Consider the following 18,109-nt stretch of genomic DNA (forward strand, 5'->3'; position numbering starts at 1 on the left):
CCACCCATCACTCTGAAGATGGTGACCCCACCCATCACTCTGAAGATGGTGACCCCACCCATCACTCTGAAGATGGTGACCCCCACCCATATCACTCTGAAGATGGTGACCCCACCCATCACTGTGAAGATGGTGACCCCCACCCATCACTCTGAAGATGGTGACCCCACCCATCACTCTGAAGATGGTGACCCCCACCCATCACTCTGAAGATGGTGACCCCACCCATCACTGTGGTAACAGCTCAGCCTCACGAAGAGTGCCTCGCCAATTCTGAACATACCAAATCCTTCATCTGCAGGAACTCTCAACTTTTGTACTTGTGAAAGGGAGAGTTCATTACTGATCATATTTTGAGGTCCTAGTACTAGCTACCTGCCCTCATATAAGAGAACTCGGGAGAACACACAGCCCCTTGGGTCCTGGGGACACACAAGTCTTGATAAAGTCTGTCTCCCCCATTTTCAGATGTGTGATTAATGCAGGTCACCTGACTTTCCTGGTCCTCAGTTTTCTACTCTGGGAAACAGGACTACTTTGAGGGTTAAATGAGATGATACATAAGGCACTTGGCACACTGGCTACCAAAGAGCGCGTGTTCCGTGAACAGCTTTCTCTGCTGTTACTAATGATTCTGTGATGATCTCGCTGCTGCCCCACTGCTGCTGACCTCGAGGTGGGGGTAGCCCAGGCACTGGTTCTCGGTGCATACCTCCCCTCGCTATGAGGTGTCAAGGTTGCTCTATGAGGATTTGCCCCAACTGCAAACTACCGAGAACAAGAACTGCTTTCCATGGGAAGGGCAGCCAAGGCACAGGAGGAAACTGGAATCAACACGTTGGGCCACAGGTTCAACTCTAACCCCCACATCACCGATCTGCCTCGATGGCTAAGCTCTCAGGTGACAGCAGATATAAGGACAGCCTAAGGATGCTGCTACATGTGTGTTGGGGGTGTACGGACCAAATTACAGTCGCGAAGTATGTCAAACTTCAGTCCTTAGTGGTTGTAATTCACCTCCAAATTACCGGAATTTTACCAAGATGGCATCTCTAAGTATACACCAAGCTTAAACATCAGAGGGTTTCTTTCTAGCGTGTTTAGTAGCATGGGAGGCACAGACACACATTATTGCTCTTCAGTTGGGAGGAGGCATTGCTTACAGTGCTTTCCCTCGTGCGTGGGTTCTGCGGTGGGAACTGAAGTGTGAGCTGTTGTTGAAATCTTTGCCGCACTCCGTGCACTTGTAGGGCTTCTCGCCCGTGTGAATCCTCTGGTGAATGTTGAGGCTGGAACTCTGGTTGAAGCATTTCCCACACTCTCTGCACTGATACGGCTTCTCTCCCGTGTGGATTCTCTGGTGGGTGATGAGGTTGGACCGGTCTCGGAAGAACTTCCCGCACTCAGGGCACTTGTAGGGCTTCTCTCCCGTGTGGACCCTCTGGTGGGTGATGAGCTTGGAGCGCTCGCTGAAGCACTTGCCGCAGTCCGCACACTTATGTGGCTTCTCGCCGGTGTGTGTTCGTTGGTGGTTAGCGAGGCTGGAGCTCTTACTGAAGCTTTTCCCACACTCGGCACACGCGTATGGCTTCTCGCCCGTGTGGATCCTCTGGTGGCTTATGAGGGCGGAGCTCTTAGAGAAGCACCTTCCACACTCAGGGCACGGGTACAGCTTCTCCCCTGAGTTGGGGTGACAGGCTGCAGGAGCGTCTGCACCCGTGCTGATACTCTGAGGTTGTTTAGATCTCTCTCGTGTAGAATCTCGCCAGTGAGCACTGTATGATGAACTCTGGCCACAGTTCTCCCCTGGCTCATCATGCTGGTCAGGCGTTCCTCCCAAGTGGATCCGCTGATGTCTCCGTGAGTTTGAGCTCTGGCTGAAGCTTCTCCAACACACCCCATATTTATAGGGCCTTTCCCCTGTGTGGGTTCTCTGGTGAGTGATGAGGTTCGAGGGGTCATTGAAGCTCTTCTCACACTCCAGACATCTGTACGGCTTCTCTCCAATATGGATTCTCTGGTGGGTACTGAGGTTGGCATGGTCGCTAAAACTCTTCCCAGAGCCGAGACGCTTTTCACCAGCCTGGGTCCGTTGCGGGGCAAAGAAATGCCCTTTCCGACTGAACCTCTTCACACGGGTGTCACATCTGTAGGACTTCTCTGTGAGGTACAGGCCTTGGCGGTCGATGAGTTTTTCTAAGTCCTCCTCAGAGGAGCACTCTTCCCATGGGAGAGCGCTCCTCCACTCCCCTTCATTTCCATTCTCATGGTCCTCCCCACAGTCATGGGGCTGGCAAACAGCTTCGGTGGTGTATCTTGGTAAGGCTCCAGGCAAACCGCCCAAAACATCCCGCTCTGAAGTCTGGTCGCTGTCCTCATGCTTCAACTCAAAACCTGAAAGATCAGACAGAAGTTCGAGGCCTTTGTCACTCACTGGTTAGTGCTAAGGTACCTATAGCGTGTAGTTTGCCCATTTTGGCTAACACGGATTTGTGTATTATAGCCCACAGCTTATAAATGCAACTAGCGTGAAGGCTACCAAGTTTTTGTGTAAACGTGTGCTTCTAACCCCATATAGTAAACCCTCCCAGGACCCACCCTACCACCCCCCCCCCCCGCCCCAGAGACCATGCAGCGTGGCTCTCTTCCCCAGCCATTCCTCTCAAGTCTGTATTCAATAATAAACAGCTCTTCTCCTCCTCCAGCACAGTAAACCGACCCCGGGTCAACAATCGGTTCCATAGTTACCCAGGTGTGGCCCAGTAAAAGCTGGACTGGCCACACAGAGTGCAGGCTGGCACTAACCATATGGCAGCGACTCAGCAGTGCACAGGCCTCTCCTGCGTGATCGGATTCATTCTTTTTGGTTCAGAGACAAAGATGATACAGCTGGTTCCTGGAGGATTCTAGTAGACCCGAGCACTGCAAACATGGCGTGGCAGGCCCTGCCCTTCCCTCATCCTCTGCCATGGCAAACTGTAAGATTACATCCCTAAGTTAGCCTCCCAGGCCACTTCCTCCTCCTGAGGCTGACCACTAAGGGCCAGTATTGGTTCAAAGGTCCAAAGTACTGAAGTCCAGCAATCAAAAGGTCCCTTGGGCTCATCTAGTTAACAAGTCCAATTAAAATTAAATGCCTCATCCTAACACGGGGTTTTTCCTTGTACCTTTATAAACTGCCACTGGCCTGTGGGCCATGTCTGTCTCCTCTCTGTCCAGAGGCATTCCTTTGTTCCTCCTGGGAACCCACTCCCTGCTCCCCCCACCTCGTTTCTTTATCCCTTCATTCATCCTGTCTTCTGTCTTTGTTTCTTACCCCCTGCCCTCTGTCCCTCTGGAGCAAATAAATCTCCTTTGTGCTGAGAACTTGGTCTTGGTGTGTTCTGTGCCCATCCTGGAACTTTCAGCTCCCATCTTTGTACAGGGCTGCAGATTCTGCCAACACCCGGGGACTCCAGGCTCACCTGCACCTGGAGTCTGGGGATCTGGAGGCAGAACGGTAATGGCGTCCTCGTCTTCCATCTCACCCCAGGTCTCTTGGTCGTCAGCCTCAGTACCACTCTGCTCAGCTCCAGGGAGACCTGCGGCTTCTCGAACCGTCTCCATGGCCCTGAGCACAGTCCGAGCCCTCATCAGTGAATCTATCTCCTCATAGAACGGGCAGGTCCCTGGGGGATGGCTGCTCTTGGCTTTCCTGTAGCTCCGAAGAAGGTTCTTGAATCTGTAGCGGCACTGCTCCAGTGTCCGCAGGAAACCCAGCGCGCTCAGCCGCTCCGCAATGGCCCGGTATACCTGGCTGTTTTGGTGACAGGTGCGAAGCTTTTCAGAGAACGGGGACTCACTGAGAATTGCCAGAAAAATCTTGGTCTCTTCGAAGCCCCAGTGCATGCCTGCTGTCAGAAGTGGAGAGTTCAAACGTGTGAGACTTAGGAGCCTTACCTAGGCCGTTAGGACTGGGGTCACCTGCACCTCTACATATACAGAACACAGATCTCAGAAACTGTCCAAGGACCCGGGGACACAAACTTGCTTCTCGGGGACATACTAGGGAAGTCGGCAAGGCATCCTCTCTCACCACTGCAAGAGAGTCTTGCCGGAGGAGGCATAGCAGCTACGTTTTAGCAACTGCATCAAACGACCCACCCTTGGCTTCAGCTGACATGTGACTATCGTAGAGATTCTCCCCGCATTCACTCAACGCACCCCTGTCTCCTCCTTTCGACAGTACATGGGACCTGAGAACCCCCAAGATCAGAGACATCAGTGGACCTTGAATAACTAGGTGGCAGACTCCAGCTGAGGCCATGCTTTCCTCAAAGAAAAGGGCCACAGGACAGTCTCCACGCAGGTAAGTGATGGAACCCAAAGAGGCAGCATGGGGAGGGGCCACATGAACACGGCTCTGCTCCTGCCTATGTGGCTTCAGAAGGCTGTCGGTGACTTTCCCTTCACAAGATTAGATGTTTGCCACATAGTGACTCTCAAGGCTGCCCTGTCGGTTTCTACACTCCAGTATTTCACGCACTCTTACCCCAGACTTGCTATCTGTGAATGAATGGGCAGTTCTCACACACAGTTCTCACAACCATTAAGAGAAACAAACCTAGTTCACTTGGGTGCCACCTGAGAGCCCTCAGGGAGTCCCTTTGGAAGCAGCTGGACTCTCTCCAGGTCTAGCCAAGCTCCAAGGTTATTTGCTCCTATAACTTAGAGACATGGCACAGAGACAACTGAGTCTGAGGAGGGCCCAGGTACTTAGCACCTTTCTCTAGTGTCAGTGGTCCAACTTGTAGGCTGAGTGCTAACCTTGGGAGGCAGCAACCTGGCTGATATGCATCCAGTTAAATGCCATGCTCTTACCGATACGGCTCTGCAGCAGAGCTGGGCTCCCTGTAATCCTGGGCCCCCGAACAGACTCCTCAGCGGCCAGGCCAGAACCACTGCAGTCTTGCGTTGCCTCCTCGGGTTCCCAGCTCCCTTCGTCTTGGTCATCCACCTCGGTGTCGCTATCACCCAGCCTGGGGAGTGCCACAGCCTCTCCTGGCCCACCTGTGGTTCTTCTGATGGCTGTCCGAGCCCTCACCAGGGCCTCCAGCTCCTCATAGAAGGGGCAGGTCCCTGGGGGATGGCTGTTCTTGGCTTTCCGGTAATTCCGTAGAAGGTTTTTGACCCTATAGCGACACTGCTCCAGTGTCCGCAGGAAGCCCCGTGCCCTCAGCCGCTCTGCGATGGCCCGGTATACCTGACGGTTCTGGTGACAAGTCCGGAGCTTTTCAGAGAAAGGGGACTCGCTTAAGATTGCCAGGAAAGTCTTGGTCTCCTCGTAGCCCCAGTGAACACCTGACACCTTCATGTCCTCTGCACCCCATTGGCATGGCTCTTCCCAGGCCCTTGGGTCTGCCTGGGCTGCTGCCTGGGCTGGCTGGGCTGGCTCACTGTCGAGGCTGTCTTCTACAGCACTCCCATTCCCAGAATTTACAGGGCTCAGACCCAAAATCTCTGCTCCTTGCTCGTGCTGGGAGGTGACACTTGGCTTTGAAGCGGGAACTCCTACACAGAAGGAAAGACAGGAGCGACTGAGCAGAAATAATCCTGTCACACTGCATGTCTCTAAACCATTCCCGAAACTCATACCCTTCTCAAAGAGGTCAATGAGAAATTCCCATGATGGTCTCCCTAGAGAGAAGGTGCGCAGAAGACACAGCACCCTCACCAAAAATGAAAGAGACCGGCCAGCTCCTCATCTGCCCTGCTGTTGTTATGAAATACATCACAGAACAGAGTGGCCACCATGGATCCACAGTTGACAAACACAGGGCCTCAAACAACCCCATCAGACTAACTCACTGGTGAAGGGGAGGGGGGAGAGAGGGCAAAAGAATGAACGTAGAACCTTAGAGCATTGCTGGGCTAATAGGTAGTATGCCTGAACACCTCGTCCTCTGGGCTCCTAACAATGTAGCTGGTCTAGAGGAAGACCTTCCCAGAAGCACATGGTCTTAACAGAGCAGAAAGCTTTTCCTTACAGTGAATGTTTGAGGTGATCTAGATAAAGAATTCAGATGTAAAACTGTTTCAGGGTACTCTAATTCAGCATTTCTTGACTGGTTCATTTAAGCAAGCACTATTGGGGTTCCACTGTCCAGTAAGCAGCCCTCAGACTTCTAGTCTAAGCCTATCCCAAGGAGTTAACCTGTCTCAACCTTTCCTATTTCACCCCATTTGTGTGTTACCCTCCCTCCCTCTGGGGAAGGGTGCTTTAGTGTTGGCTTTCTATAAGGGTGGCCTTCAGAGAAAGGTGTGCTGGTCACGTGAGCTTTGAGCATTTAGACGCCCTTGCTGCTCACTTTTCCCATGACTTCAGTTTGTAGGAGTCTGCCCCTAAGAGAAGTTCTGAACTTTTGAGACAGAGGGCCTGGTCCAGTTCCAGACCAAGGTGACGACACCCAGGCCATGAGCCCCAGCAGCGACGGTTCTAAAAAACAATATGCAGCCCCATCCCAACCTGCAGACTCTCTACACGGGTGGTTAGGAGGGGCCGGTCTTCTTCTTCCTCTGAAAGTCCAGAGAGGGCAGAGCTCTGGTTCTAAGGTAGTGGCAACCCCTCTCTTAGAACTGAGTGTACCAGAAATAGGCCAGCTGGGCCCTGGAGCAGAGCACGTTTTCCTTACCCAGGCATGCGCCGTTCCCACAATCATCTCCTGCGGGGTCCTGGTAGGGCTCCTCCTTGGCTTGTCTACTGGGGCTCAGGGTTTCCTGTGACACAGACACAGAGGACCTTAATTATCAATGGCACTTTAAAAACAACCTGGGAACCTGACCAGACCTGAGAGGTCACTACAACCATGTGTAGGGCCAGCGTCACAGTCGGTGAGTAGCAGCAGGCCCAGTGGGGCAAGGGCTAACTATGCTCTATACCCCTTTTCTGGAGAGGACATGAGTCGGGGGCAGGGCACAGCAAGAGGGTGACATGAAAACAGTACTTTACCTGGGACTTGACTGTCACCTGCCAGTCTCCAGTGCTTGCCATCTTTGGAACAGTTGGGGCTTGGGGTGTGAGGACAACTGAAAAGGAGAACAAACCCATGAGATAAAAGCTTTCGTTTTCTAAAACCACTTCCTTCTGAGACCCGGCTTCCCAGAGGTCACGGTGGGATCACACCTAGGGTGCCACATGCCCAGCACACACTTGCCATTTCACTCCCTTTAGAGGATGGGACTCCTAAGCTGTTTCTATGTATCACGTGTGAGGTACCAGTTCCCTGAGTAGCACCCACCCCACTGCCACACCAGCTCCTTCTGCATAACTCCAGCTAGTGGGGTGTGCTACAAGCACCCTGTTTCGCAGAGCTTCTTAACTTTACTGCTCAGTAACAACATCCATCAGACATTTATCCTACCTAGTACCTCGAATTCGGCATGTCCTTTCTCCCCACCTCCCAAGCCCATCCCTTGGGATAAAAGGCCTCATTCCTTTATGTGTTCATATCCTTGGTACTTACCACTCTCTTTCAAGGACTCAGGTGGCATCTTGGAAAGGCCAGGATGTGTATTCTCCACCCATTGTTTCCAGGGCTGTCCCTCAGAGCAGTGGGCCACTGGCTGCAGCTGGAACCTCTGGAACTCCTGAACTGCTTCAAAGGACCTGGAGTCTTCAGCACACAGCTCCAGACCCTACACACAAAGTTAAGACTTCCAACCATCAGATCGGTACCGTCCCTTCAATGGGATAGGAATGTTATTTTGAGTATAAATGTGTTCCCTGGGGTTAACAGACTCTTAAGATCCAAAGAGGGTTATAACACAATAGGAAAGCTATCAGACTGACTTCAGAAAACAAATCGACATTTATACTACCAAATGAGGTCCGTCCTGTTGAATTCTTAGAGGCTACACAAGTATTTCAAACAGGTGATCACTATTCAAAATGTTCTTGATTCACAGAGGCAAATTATGTAAACTTTTGTGACATTAAAAATAATTTATGGGCTGGAGAAATGACTCAGTAGTTTAGAGCACTGACTGTTCTTCCAGAGGTTCCAAGTTCAATTCCCAGAAACCACATGATGGCTCAGAACCATCTGTAGTAGGATGCTCTCTCTGCTAAGGCCTGTGACCTTGTCAGTGGGTTTTTAGACCAGTTAACAGTACCAAACCTGAGTTCCATCTTGTGGAGCAGGCCTCAAAGTCCCATCAGGCCCTCTGTTATCCCTGTAACACTCACACCAACATTGTACCAGTGGAGAGATCTTGACAGGCCACTTGTCAGACTCTTTGCCACTAGGAAAGCTAGTTAGCAGGGATGAAGCTTCCAGGTTGGTACCAGCTTGATTTCTCTTTAATTCAAGTATGTGATGTGTTCAGTAATAGGATGTTACCGTTATGTTCTGAAGGGCAACCAGGGATAATGGCTGTAGCCTGTAATGTTTGTGGAATGGTCTCAGGTACCACTGACCAACAACTTTAAAAAAGGTAACCCCATATCTGGAACTAGGCTCTTTATTTGATAGCCTGGTACCTGGGAAATGCATTGTTCCTTTTGTAGGGCAACTCCATTCTTGTGTGTGTGTGTGTGTGTGTGTGTGTGTGTGTGTGTATGTGTGTGTGTGTGTCTGTGTGTATGTGTGTGTGTGTGTGTCTGTGTGTCTGTGTGTCTGTCTGTCTGTGTCTGTGCGTGTGTGGTATGACTATATTTTAAGATGCTTGTACAGTGATACTTTTCCATATGGCATTTTCAAAGGTCTTGTTAGTTCACCCTTCCCAAACTGCCTGTTCTGCCTTGTCCACCCTCATCCCTTTAACTCATTTTTCCCATTATTCTCTCTCCCCCACCCCCAGTAATCTTCACCTGTCTGACATATCCCAGAGCTATCTAAGGGAGTCTCAATTAGGGGAAAGCATATTCCCTATGCTAGTTGATGTGAAAGGGTCTAGCCCACTCTGGGCAGTGCCATTACTAGGTGGGTTGCCTGAGCTGTATAAGAAAGCTAGCTGAGCAAGCCAGAAAGGGCAAAGTAAGCAGGGAAGCAACATTCTTCCATGGTTTTTGCTTCAGCTCCTGCTTGAGTTCCTAGCCTGACTTCCCTTTAAGATGGACTATGAGCTGAATTATGAACTTGAACCTCCGCAAGCTTCTTCTGGTCATGGAATGTTGTCATGACCAGACAGTAACCAATACCCATGCCCCCTTACTACTCTCCTGATTTCTGTGGGCACTCCAACTGAAATATGCAGCTAAGCCAGGCAATGGTGGTACACACCATTAATCTCAGCATCTGGGAGGCAGAGGCAGGTAGACTTCTGAGTTCCAGGCCAGTGTGGTCTACAGAGTAAAGTTCCAGGACAGCCAGGGCTGCACGGAGAAATCCTGTCTCAGACCCTGCCCCTCCCCAAATAAAATAAAACGAACACACGTCTAAATTGTCAAAGCTAACATCCACCCATGACAGGGAACATGCAGCATTTGTCTCTCTGGGTTTGGGTTACATCACCCAAAGTGATTAATCACAACCCCAACCATTATCTGTGAATTCCGTAATTCATTTTTCTATCAGTTAAATAACGTCCCACTATATCTGTGTGCATTTTCATTATCCATTATTGTCAGCAGATGAACATCTGGGCTGCTTCCAATATCTGGTTATGGTGCATAAAGCAGAATGCATAAAGTGAGACGGTATCTCTGTAGCAGAATGGAGTCCTTCAGGAACATGCTGAGGGGTGCTGTAGCTAAATCACATGACAGATCTATTGCTAGCCTGTGGGAAACCACACTGATTCATTCCCACAGTGGCTGTACCAGTCTGCACTTCCACAGAGAGCCGTTAAGGGTTCCCCTTCCCCCATATCCACACCACTATAACTTGTCAGCTGCCGTTGTTGTTTTGTTCTCAATTATCCTGACTGGAGTAAAGATGAAATCTCAAAAGATTTCCAGTTAGCATTTTGCCAGGAGCCACCAGGGAGAAGCTAACAACTAGTGGGTGATCTTCCTGAGATGGTTCTGCCATGGTCTTTAAGGTTAATGATGGAATTGCTTCTCTAGGCAAGGCCTAGGTTAGGAAAGGTTCCTGTTATTAACATGCTTTGCCTGTTGTTATTAAATATACATTCCAATCACTAGGTATTAGTCCACGCCTTTGAGCAGATCTCTGCAGAACAAAGATGTGCTGTCTTGTAGTGATGCTATATAGACAAGGAGGTGATTTCTTAATTCTTAATGATGGTCCTCTAAGAATTCCTAAAACTGATCCATTTTGAAGAGATGGAGGAGCAAGGCGCTCATCAGACCCAGGGACCCCAAAACAAGCAGCCTCGGACTCTGAGAAGCCAGCAACTCAAGGCTCGGCAGCGGCGACCCTGCTGGCCGGAGGGGGGTGCAAATGCGCTGGTCCCCAGAGGCATTTATCTGATCACTACGGATACTGAAAAGCTTAAAAGAATGTATTCCTCAGTCATTTGTACTTCTGCTCTTGAGAAGTCTTTGTATAGTTCCACATTCCAAATGTTAATTGGGTTTAGTCTGTCTGTTGTTTGGGGTTTTATGGGGCTATTTCGTTTTGTTTGCTGTCAGTCCTAGGTACTAAGCTCTATCAGATGTGTAACTGGTAGAGTCTTTTTCCCCCAGTCTATAGGCTGCTTCTTCACTAGGATGATCATGTCCTTTGCTATACAGAAGCGTTTTAGTTTCATGAGGCCCTGTTTGCCGGAGGTTGATCGCAAAGCCTGTGCTGCAGCTGCAGCAGTCTAGCTTAGAGCCCTTTCCGGAGCCTGTGAGCTGAGGCATATCCCTCACCCGCCCACGGCCTTCTCCTCCATCAGACTCAAGTTATCAGGTCTTAGTTGAAGTCCAGGATCCATGTGGGCTCGGGTTTTATGTAGAATGAGAGACAGGGATCCAGCTCACTCTACAGGCAAGCTATCTACTTTGACCAGCAACATATGCTGACCATGCTGCCATGGTGTTTCAAATGAGTATAGCGCCATAGGCTCAGATGTTTGCATGTCTGCTTCCTAGCTGGTGGGCGGCTCAGGAAGGAGTAGAAGGCATAGCCTTGCTGGAGAAGGTATATCATGGGGGTGGGGGCTTTAAGGTTTCAAAAGCCCACAGCAGGCCCAGTCTTGTTTCTAAAACAAAAATCCCAGTTGTTGGATTTTGCCAAATGAAGCCTCGGGAGCCAGATACTGTGGTAAATGCCCACTAGCTCAGAGAGGCAGAGAGAGCACCCAGCCGACCTTCCTACTCCACTTACCCTCCAGAAGGCAAAGCTCTTTCTCCTTCTCCACATTGCTTTAATACCCTTCAATTCAAAAGACCTCCTTTCTGTTTGCTCATGTTCACTCCCGATGAAGCTGCTTACTTGCTCTGCCTCTTGACTAGAGTTGACTTTCTGTAGCTCTTGGACTAAAGGTGTGTGCTAGGGCTGAGCCGCACCACAAGCACTCGTCTGTGGTAAACAGAAAGCTCTAGGATCAAAGGCTGAGCCACACCACAACAAGAAACAGGTTTTTCCAGTTCACAATCTCGGGGTTCACAATGTGATCAAATATCCATCCCCCAACACAGTTTCATTCTCTCTCTCTCTCTCTCTCTCTCTCTCTCTCTCTATATATATATATATATATATATATATATATATATATATATATATGCCGCCATCTTGCTGATCAGGATGTAAGCCCCTAGCTGCTCCAACACCATGCCCACACTCCCTCTTGCTTCCCCCATAATGGTCGTGGACTAGCCCTCTGAAACTATAGCTGCCTTGTACAATCTGCCTTGGTCATCTTTTTCACGGCAACAGGACAGTGACTGAGATGGCTGTATTTTCCCCAGTGTATTTTTTTTTCTTTTCTGTCAAAATCAGGTGGCTGTCGAAGTGTGAGCTTTTGTCTAGGTTCTCATTTCTATCTCATGTATCACATGTGATGCCAGAACCATGCTGGCTTTATTACTATATCTCCATAGTATAACTTGAAATCAGAGATGCCGATGTTTCCAGCAGTGCTTTTATTATTCAGGATGGTTTTGACGATCCTGGGTCTTTTGCATTGCCATAGAAATTTAAGGGTTTTTTTTTTTTTTCAATTTCTATGAAGAACCGTGTTGGGCCTTTGTTGGAGGCTGTATTGCATCTGTAGACTGTTTTCAGTATAATAACCATTTTCCCAATACTAACCCTACCAGTCCATGAGCATGAAATGTCTTTCTATCTTCTGGTATCCTCTTCAATTTCTTCAGTGTCTTAACGTTTTCGTTGTACAAGTCTTTCAGTTTCTTGATTAGATTTATTCCTAGGTTGTTGGGGGGGGGGTTGGGGGGTTAATTGTGAATAATGATTCTTTGATTTCTTTTTAGTATTTGCTATTTGCATATAGAAAGCTTATTTTTTTTTTTTTTTGCTTGTTAATTTTGTATCCTACCGGGTTTTTTTAAATGTGTTTACCAGCTATGAATGGGATTTTTTGACATTTTCCTGTACTATTTTCTTCTTTTATCTCTCTCCTGTCTTACTGGTCTAGCTAAGAATACAAACACTATAGCTAAGAATACAAATACTATATTGAACAGGAGAGAGGGGATACTCTTGCCTTGTCTTATTCCTGATTTCAGTGGAAATGTTCCATTTAGTTTGATGTTGGCTGTGGGCTTGTATCATATTCTTTATTAGGTTAAGGTATGTCTCCTGTTCCATTCTCTAGAACTCTTATTATAAAGGGATGTTGGAGTTTGTGAAAGGCCTCTTCTGCATATGAGATGATCATGTGGTTTCTGTACCTTAAATCAATTTATGTGGAAGACTATTTATTTACTGTTGAACCATTCCTGTATCTCTGGGATGAAGCTGACTTGGCTGTGGTAGATGGTCTTCTTGATGTGGTCTTGAATTTGGCTTTTAAGTATTTTACTGAGAATTTTTGATGGATTTTTTGCTTAACATCAATTCTAAGTTTATATGGAGAGGCAGAAAAACCAGAATAACCCAGACTCCTCACCAAAGACTTGCAGATGCCAGCCAAGCATATGAAAAGGTGTTTATAATCATTAAGTACTGCAACTTGGGTAGCAGGAGGAAGGCTCGGTCAGTAAAGTGTTTACCACAGCAAGATTAGGACCTAAGTTCAGATTCCCGGAACCCAGGTGAAACACAGCATGCACCTGTCATCCCACCCCAAGGAAGGAGGATGCAGGAGGAGCCCTGGAGCTCACTGTACAGTGGCTCTAGCCAATCAGTAAACTACAGGCTCAGTAAGTGACCACATCTCAAACCAACATGGAGAAACTACTGAGGAAGACCCCTGACATCAACCTGTGCCCTCTAACATGTGCATACGTATTCACTCACACATGCACCCCTCCGCACATATGAGAAATGACAAATTAAAACGTGAGACCACTTCACAACTACCAGGATGCCTGGCATCTAAACATAAAACCAAAGGCTGGTAAGGATGAGCAACCACAGAAACCCATGCTCACTGCCAGCAAAAGATATAGAATAGTTGAGCCATGTTGCAAAACAGCTCAACAATTTCTTAGAAGACTATAAACACCCCTTTGCCATAAGATCCAACAATGCAATTCTTTATTTTCATCCAAATGGCCTGAAAACTTATGTGCAAATAAATAAATAAATAAAAACATACATGTGGCACAGTGCCTTCAGTCATATCTGCCAAAATATAAACCTAACCAAGACATCCTTCCGTCTTGACTGGAGGAACTGGTACATCCAGACAACAGGACAGAATTCAGTGCTAAAAAGAAAAGCGATTATCAGGCCACGCATGGAAGAACACTAGGCATGCACTACTGTAAAGGAAGCCAATGCATAATGGTCACAGACTGTGTGACTCTGCTTCTGTGGCCTTCAAAGAAAGGCTACTCTAGGTGATGGTAGAAAGATGAGTGGGTGCCAGGGGTTGGGAGGAGAAGGAATCCAGTAAGCAGAACACAAGGACTGTTGAGGCAGTGCAGCACCATAATAGCGGACACATGCCATCATGCGCCTGCCAAAATGCATACAATGCATACCACCGGCAGTGAGCCTCAGTGTGACAGGCACACTCTGGGGGGGATGGTGATGTCGGTACAAGCTCACTGGGGTAATAAACGTTCCACTCTGACGAGGAAAGTGATGGAGACTACATCTGAGAACACTGCACTTGCCCGCTCAGTCCTAAACAAACAAACAAAACTCTTAAAAGGAGCAAACACGTCATCAAAATATCTGATGGGGTCCCAGATGAAATAAGCTAACGACTGTAAGAGAGTGGCACACAAAGACCCCGTTTTAGGAAACCATCTTAGTCCACTTAGCCCTGAAAGAAGGCACTGACCACAGGATGAGGTTCACCTTGGGGAGCATAAGGTTCATTCTCTAATGAAGATTTAGATTCTGCCTCCAGAAAGGAAGACGACTCAGAGATCTTGTAGCACCAGGCTACAAGTTGTGACACATGCGCTGAAGAAGGCTCTCCCCTGTGCACCCACTACTGTGAGGACCCAGGAGCAGACAGAGACGCTGGAGAATAAAAGTGGAGGTCATGGAAAACAGGGTGGGGCAGAGAGGACGCCATTGCTTTCTCTCTTCTCTCTATTTTAGAAAGGTTCGACCTTTGGCCACCTCGCAGGGGTGTCACTTGAAAAACTAGCCTAGTCTGGCTTCTCATTTCACAGATGGCGTATCGAAAAGGCCTTACGTCCAATCCTCATTTCCCAGTGTTTCTCCTCTGAGCTCAAGCTCTGTTCTCAGTTGGCCTTCCCTCGCCCCACTCTCTATTCTGTACGGAGCTTTACAGTTTAGATGGACAGAAAACCTTGATATTTACGGCATTGTGTATTATCAAACACAGAATCCTCACAAGCAAGTGTGGTTAAGTGTGAGGCACAGGGATTCCTCACTGTAACAAGTGGAAAGCCGCAAAGGTGTGAGCAGAAGGTTCCAAAAGGCTGCCTCGCCTGAAGCCAGCCACAGGGGCTGACGTCCGTCAAGGAAGCTCCAAGCAGCAGCCAAACTCTGTGCCATGGTAAAATGACATATTACACCACAGGTTCTCAGAGTTGCTTGTAAATTGTAGAAACTGCGGATGTGGAATCCACAATGCCCCTCTGTAGGAAGCCGTTGGCGCCAATAGATGGCGCCAGCTTCCCGCCCATTATTCAGCCTACAAAAACCTTTCCCCTCGTGTTGCTTGGCAACCACATAAGTCATAGCCCAATCTCGGGGCAAGTGAATGAGCTACTGGAGGATGCACCAATCAGGTAGCAACACAAGTCTCTTAGGCATATAAAAGCAGTGCATTTCTCTCCCACGTGAGAGATCGCACGTGAGAGGAGAGAGACCCGGTAAGAGAGATCGCATGAGGAAGACCCGGTAGGGAGATCACAGAGAGAGAAGACCCGGTGAGAGGAGATCGCACGTGGGAGATCGCCTATACAGTAGACCCCGGTAGGGAGTCCCCAGCTCAGAGAGAAGTTCCCTGCTCAGGAAGTCCCCTGCTCAGAGTGCTGTACAATAAAGGTTGTCCGCAGAAGAATCTTGTGTTGTTGCACGCCTGTTTCTGCTGGCGGGACATGGGGCGCGCAACACCCTTCCCCTTTTCGGCTCTACCACTCACAGATTCAGACAAGTTACTCACCTTGCTGTTAGCTTATTTGAAGAACAGTATCCTGACTGGATGACATACACATGTAAAAGGCTCAGAACAGGGCCTAAAGCACGAATGCTCATCTAAGCCATCCCCTCAGAAGCATTTTAAACTGCAAGTTTGCAGATGAGGCATCAGTTCTGTAGTGGAAAGGGCATGCATGACCTTGAAACCCAAAGACTGGGGGTGGGGGTGGGAGTGGGGGTGAGGGTGGGGTGGGGGTGAGGGTACGGGGAAGCTTAGGCTCTGGTTTGCTCTCCAAATGACCTCCATGAATCACCTGATTCTTGGAACCCCAAGCTACCAAATGGACACAGTAAAACTACTTCTGCCTATGTGCTGCCATAAGCATCCAAAGAGACCCAAGTTCGTGTCAGGACTGTGTTGAACATACAGCACAACGCAGATTAGGTACTCGAGATGGAAGAGGCAGTTTCAGTGGTGGTTAGGCCCACACACACCCACTAGACAGGCTTTTCCAAGTGCAAATCTTGGCTCTACAATCCAGTAGCTGGTGATTTTGAACACATTATTTATCTTTTCTTTGCCTCCATTTCACCACGAGTAAAATTAGGCTAGCAGCGCCAACCCACCTCATTAATCTGTGGCAGAATTAAATGAGTTAATACGAGTCAAGCAGTTGGAATAGTACCTGCTACACAGCAGGGTTCAATAAATGGTAGTTGCTCAATGATCACTATTATGGTAATTTGGGGGCAATTATTAACTCAATCCCGGGGTTCGCTCCCTTGCCTAACCAGCTTCTTAGAGAACAGACTATCGGCTTTACCTGCTGTCCAGCAGCCCAGGCCTCTCGGTGCCAATCCTCCACCAGGGCCACGGCCTCTTCTCCGCTCTCAGGGTGCCGTGCCTGTACCCAGGTCTGCACCTCCCTGGGGAGGATGGAGAGGAACTGTTCCAGCACCAACAGTTCCAGAATCTGCTCTTTGAGTCGAAGCTCAGGTCTCAGCCAACGACAGCAGAGTGCCCAGAGCTGGCTGAAGGCCTCGTGGGGTCCAGCTGCATCCCGGTACTGAAACTGCCTGAAACACCGGCGGGAAGCCTCGGGGCCGGGGACAGGGCCGTGGCTCTCCTCTGAAGGTCTGGAGTCTGAGCCCCAGGAGTCCTCCTCCAGCTTCACAATCAGGAGGTCTTCCTGCTCGGGTGAAGGCGAGGCCACGGCCATCGTCTGGCCCGGATGCTTCACTTCAGCAGGCTGTCCTCATCTGGTGGCTTCCTGCATTGGCAATGTCTTTCAAGGGACTCCTGGGGAGGGACTGCTCCCCAAGACTATAGAGGCAGAAAGACAAAAGACATGTGGTGAGGGAGAGAACCCATGAGCACGGCTTCCTTCACTTCTCTCATACCTTCCATGACCTGTGAGGGTGCAGGAAGTCTCAGAGACATTGCTTTGCAAAGGGCAGGAAGTGAGACCAGGACCAGGCACCAAAGCCAGCACCCAGCTTGCTTTACAAGAAGACAGTACTGTGTCACATCTTTTGGGACATGCCTGTATGTTTAATCTAAGAACCCTGGACATCTGGGCTTTGACCCTAGTATGGCCTTCCTCTCATCTACACCATGTTCCAAAGCTAATCTTCCCCAAAGCTGGACCCTAAGAGGGTCCCGTCTTCCATGGGACCCACCTTCTGATACTTGGTCCTAGTCTATGGATGGCCATCTGGGAAAATCCCCTTCACTATCCAGTCATTCCACACACCTGACATTAATCACCATCCCTAAACTGAAGTTTCTCAAAACTCCAGCCAAAGCTGTCTGCACACCTCAAAGCTCCAACATTTCCACTTGACTATACACTAGATACCTCATCTTCAATAGGTCAAAACCAAATGTAGAATCCCCAGCAATCAGGGGGCAGAGGCAGAAAAATTCTAAGTTTAACATCAGCTTGAGTAAACAATAGTAAACAACCAAAACTCCTACTCAAAAGACAAAACTAAATAATAAGATCCTGAGTTCTTCTTCTTTTATGGCAAGCTTCATAGAGCCACTTCCAGTCCTTCCTCACCGACCTAGGTCTCTCCTGAAACTGCTTGGTTCCCAAGGCCTTCCTGTTCCCTGAAACAGGACTCAGTCGCCAGCTTCCATAGCATCTTATGTTCCCTTGCAACCATGATCACCCTATTGTGATTACCACAGTGCCCAAACCACAGCTTCCGAAGGCTCTAGCACGGTGCTTGGCACATGGAGGCACAGCAGGCAGTGATGCTGTGCGCTCAAGAGGACCAGATCGCACTAGACAAAGGACAACTGGTTGCCTGGCCATCAAAAGAGTTCCTCTCTCCCCGACTCCCACCTTTCCATGACACTATCTTCTGTTACACTCTGTAGAGACATGTGCACCTTGGCACCCAAGGAGGGTACAGCCTTGACACCCACATTGGGTTCTCTTAGAAAACAAGCATGTCATCACAAGCCTAATGGCATAAAATGCACC

At 48.9% G+C, this 18,109-nt stretch overlaps 1 protein-coding gene across 1 annotated transcript; it reads right to left on the reverse strand.

The window, feature by feature from the left end:
• Window positions 1–1,159: 1,159 nt before the first annotated feature.
• Window positions 1,160–16,837, reverse strand: ZSCAN20 (zinc finger and SCAN domain containing 20; the record flags this gene model as incomplete). Its single annotated transcript, XM_080921244.1, has 6 exons — window positions 1,160–2,394; window positions 3,465–3,893; window positions 4,861–5,550; window positions 5,635–5,676; window positions 6,672–6,756; window positions 16,442–16,837. 6 exons carry the CDS (start codon window positions 16,835–16,837, stop codon window positions 1,160–1,162), a joined length of 2,877 nt encoding a protein of 958 aa, XP_080777370.1.
• Between the last annotated feature and the right edge of the window lie 1,272 nt (window positions 16,838–18,109).

Source organism: Micromys minutus, assembly GCF_963924665.1.
Source record: "Micromys minutus genome assembly, chromosome: 9".
Lineage (NCBI taxonomy): Eukaryota > Metazoa > Chordata > Mammalia > Rodentia > Muridae > Micromys > Micromys minutus.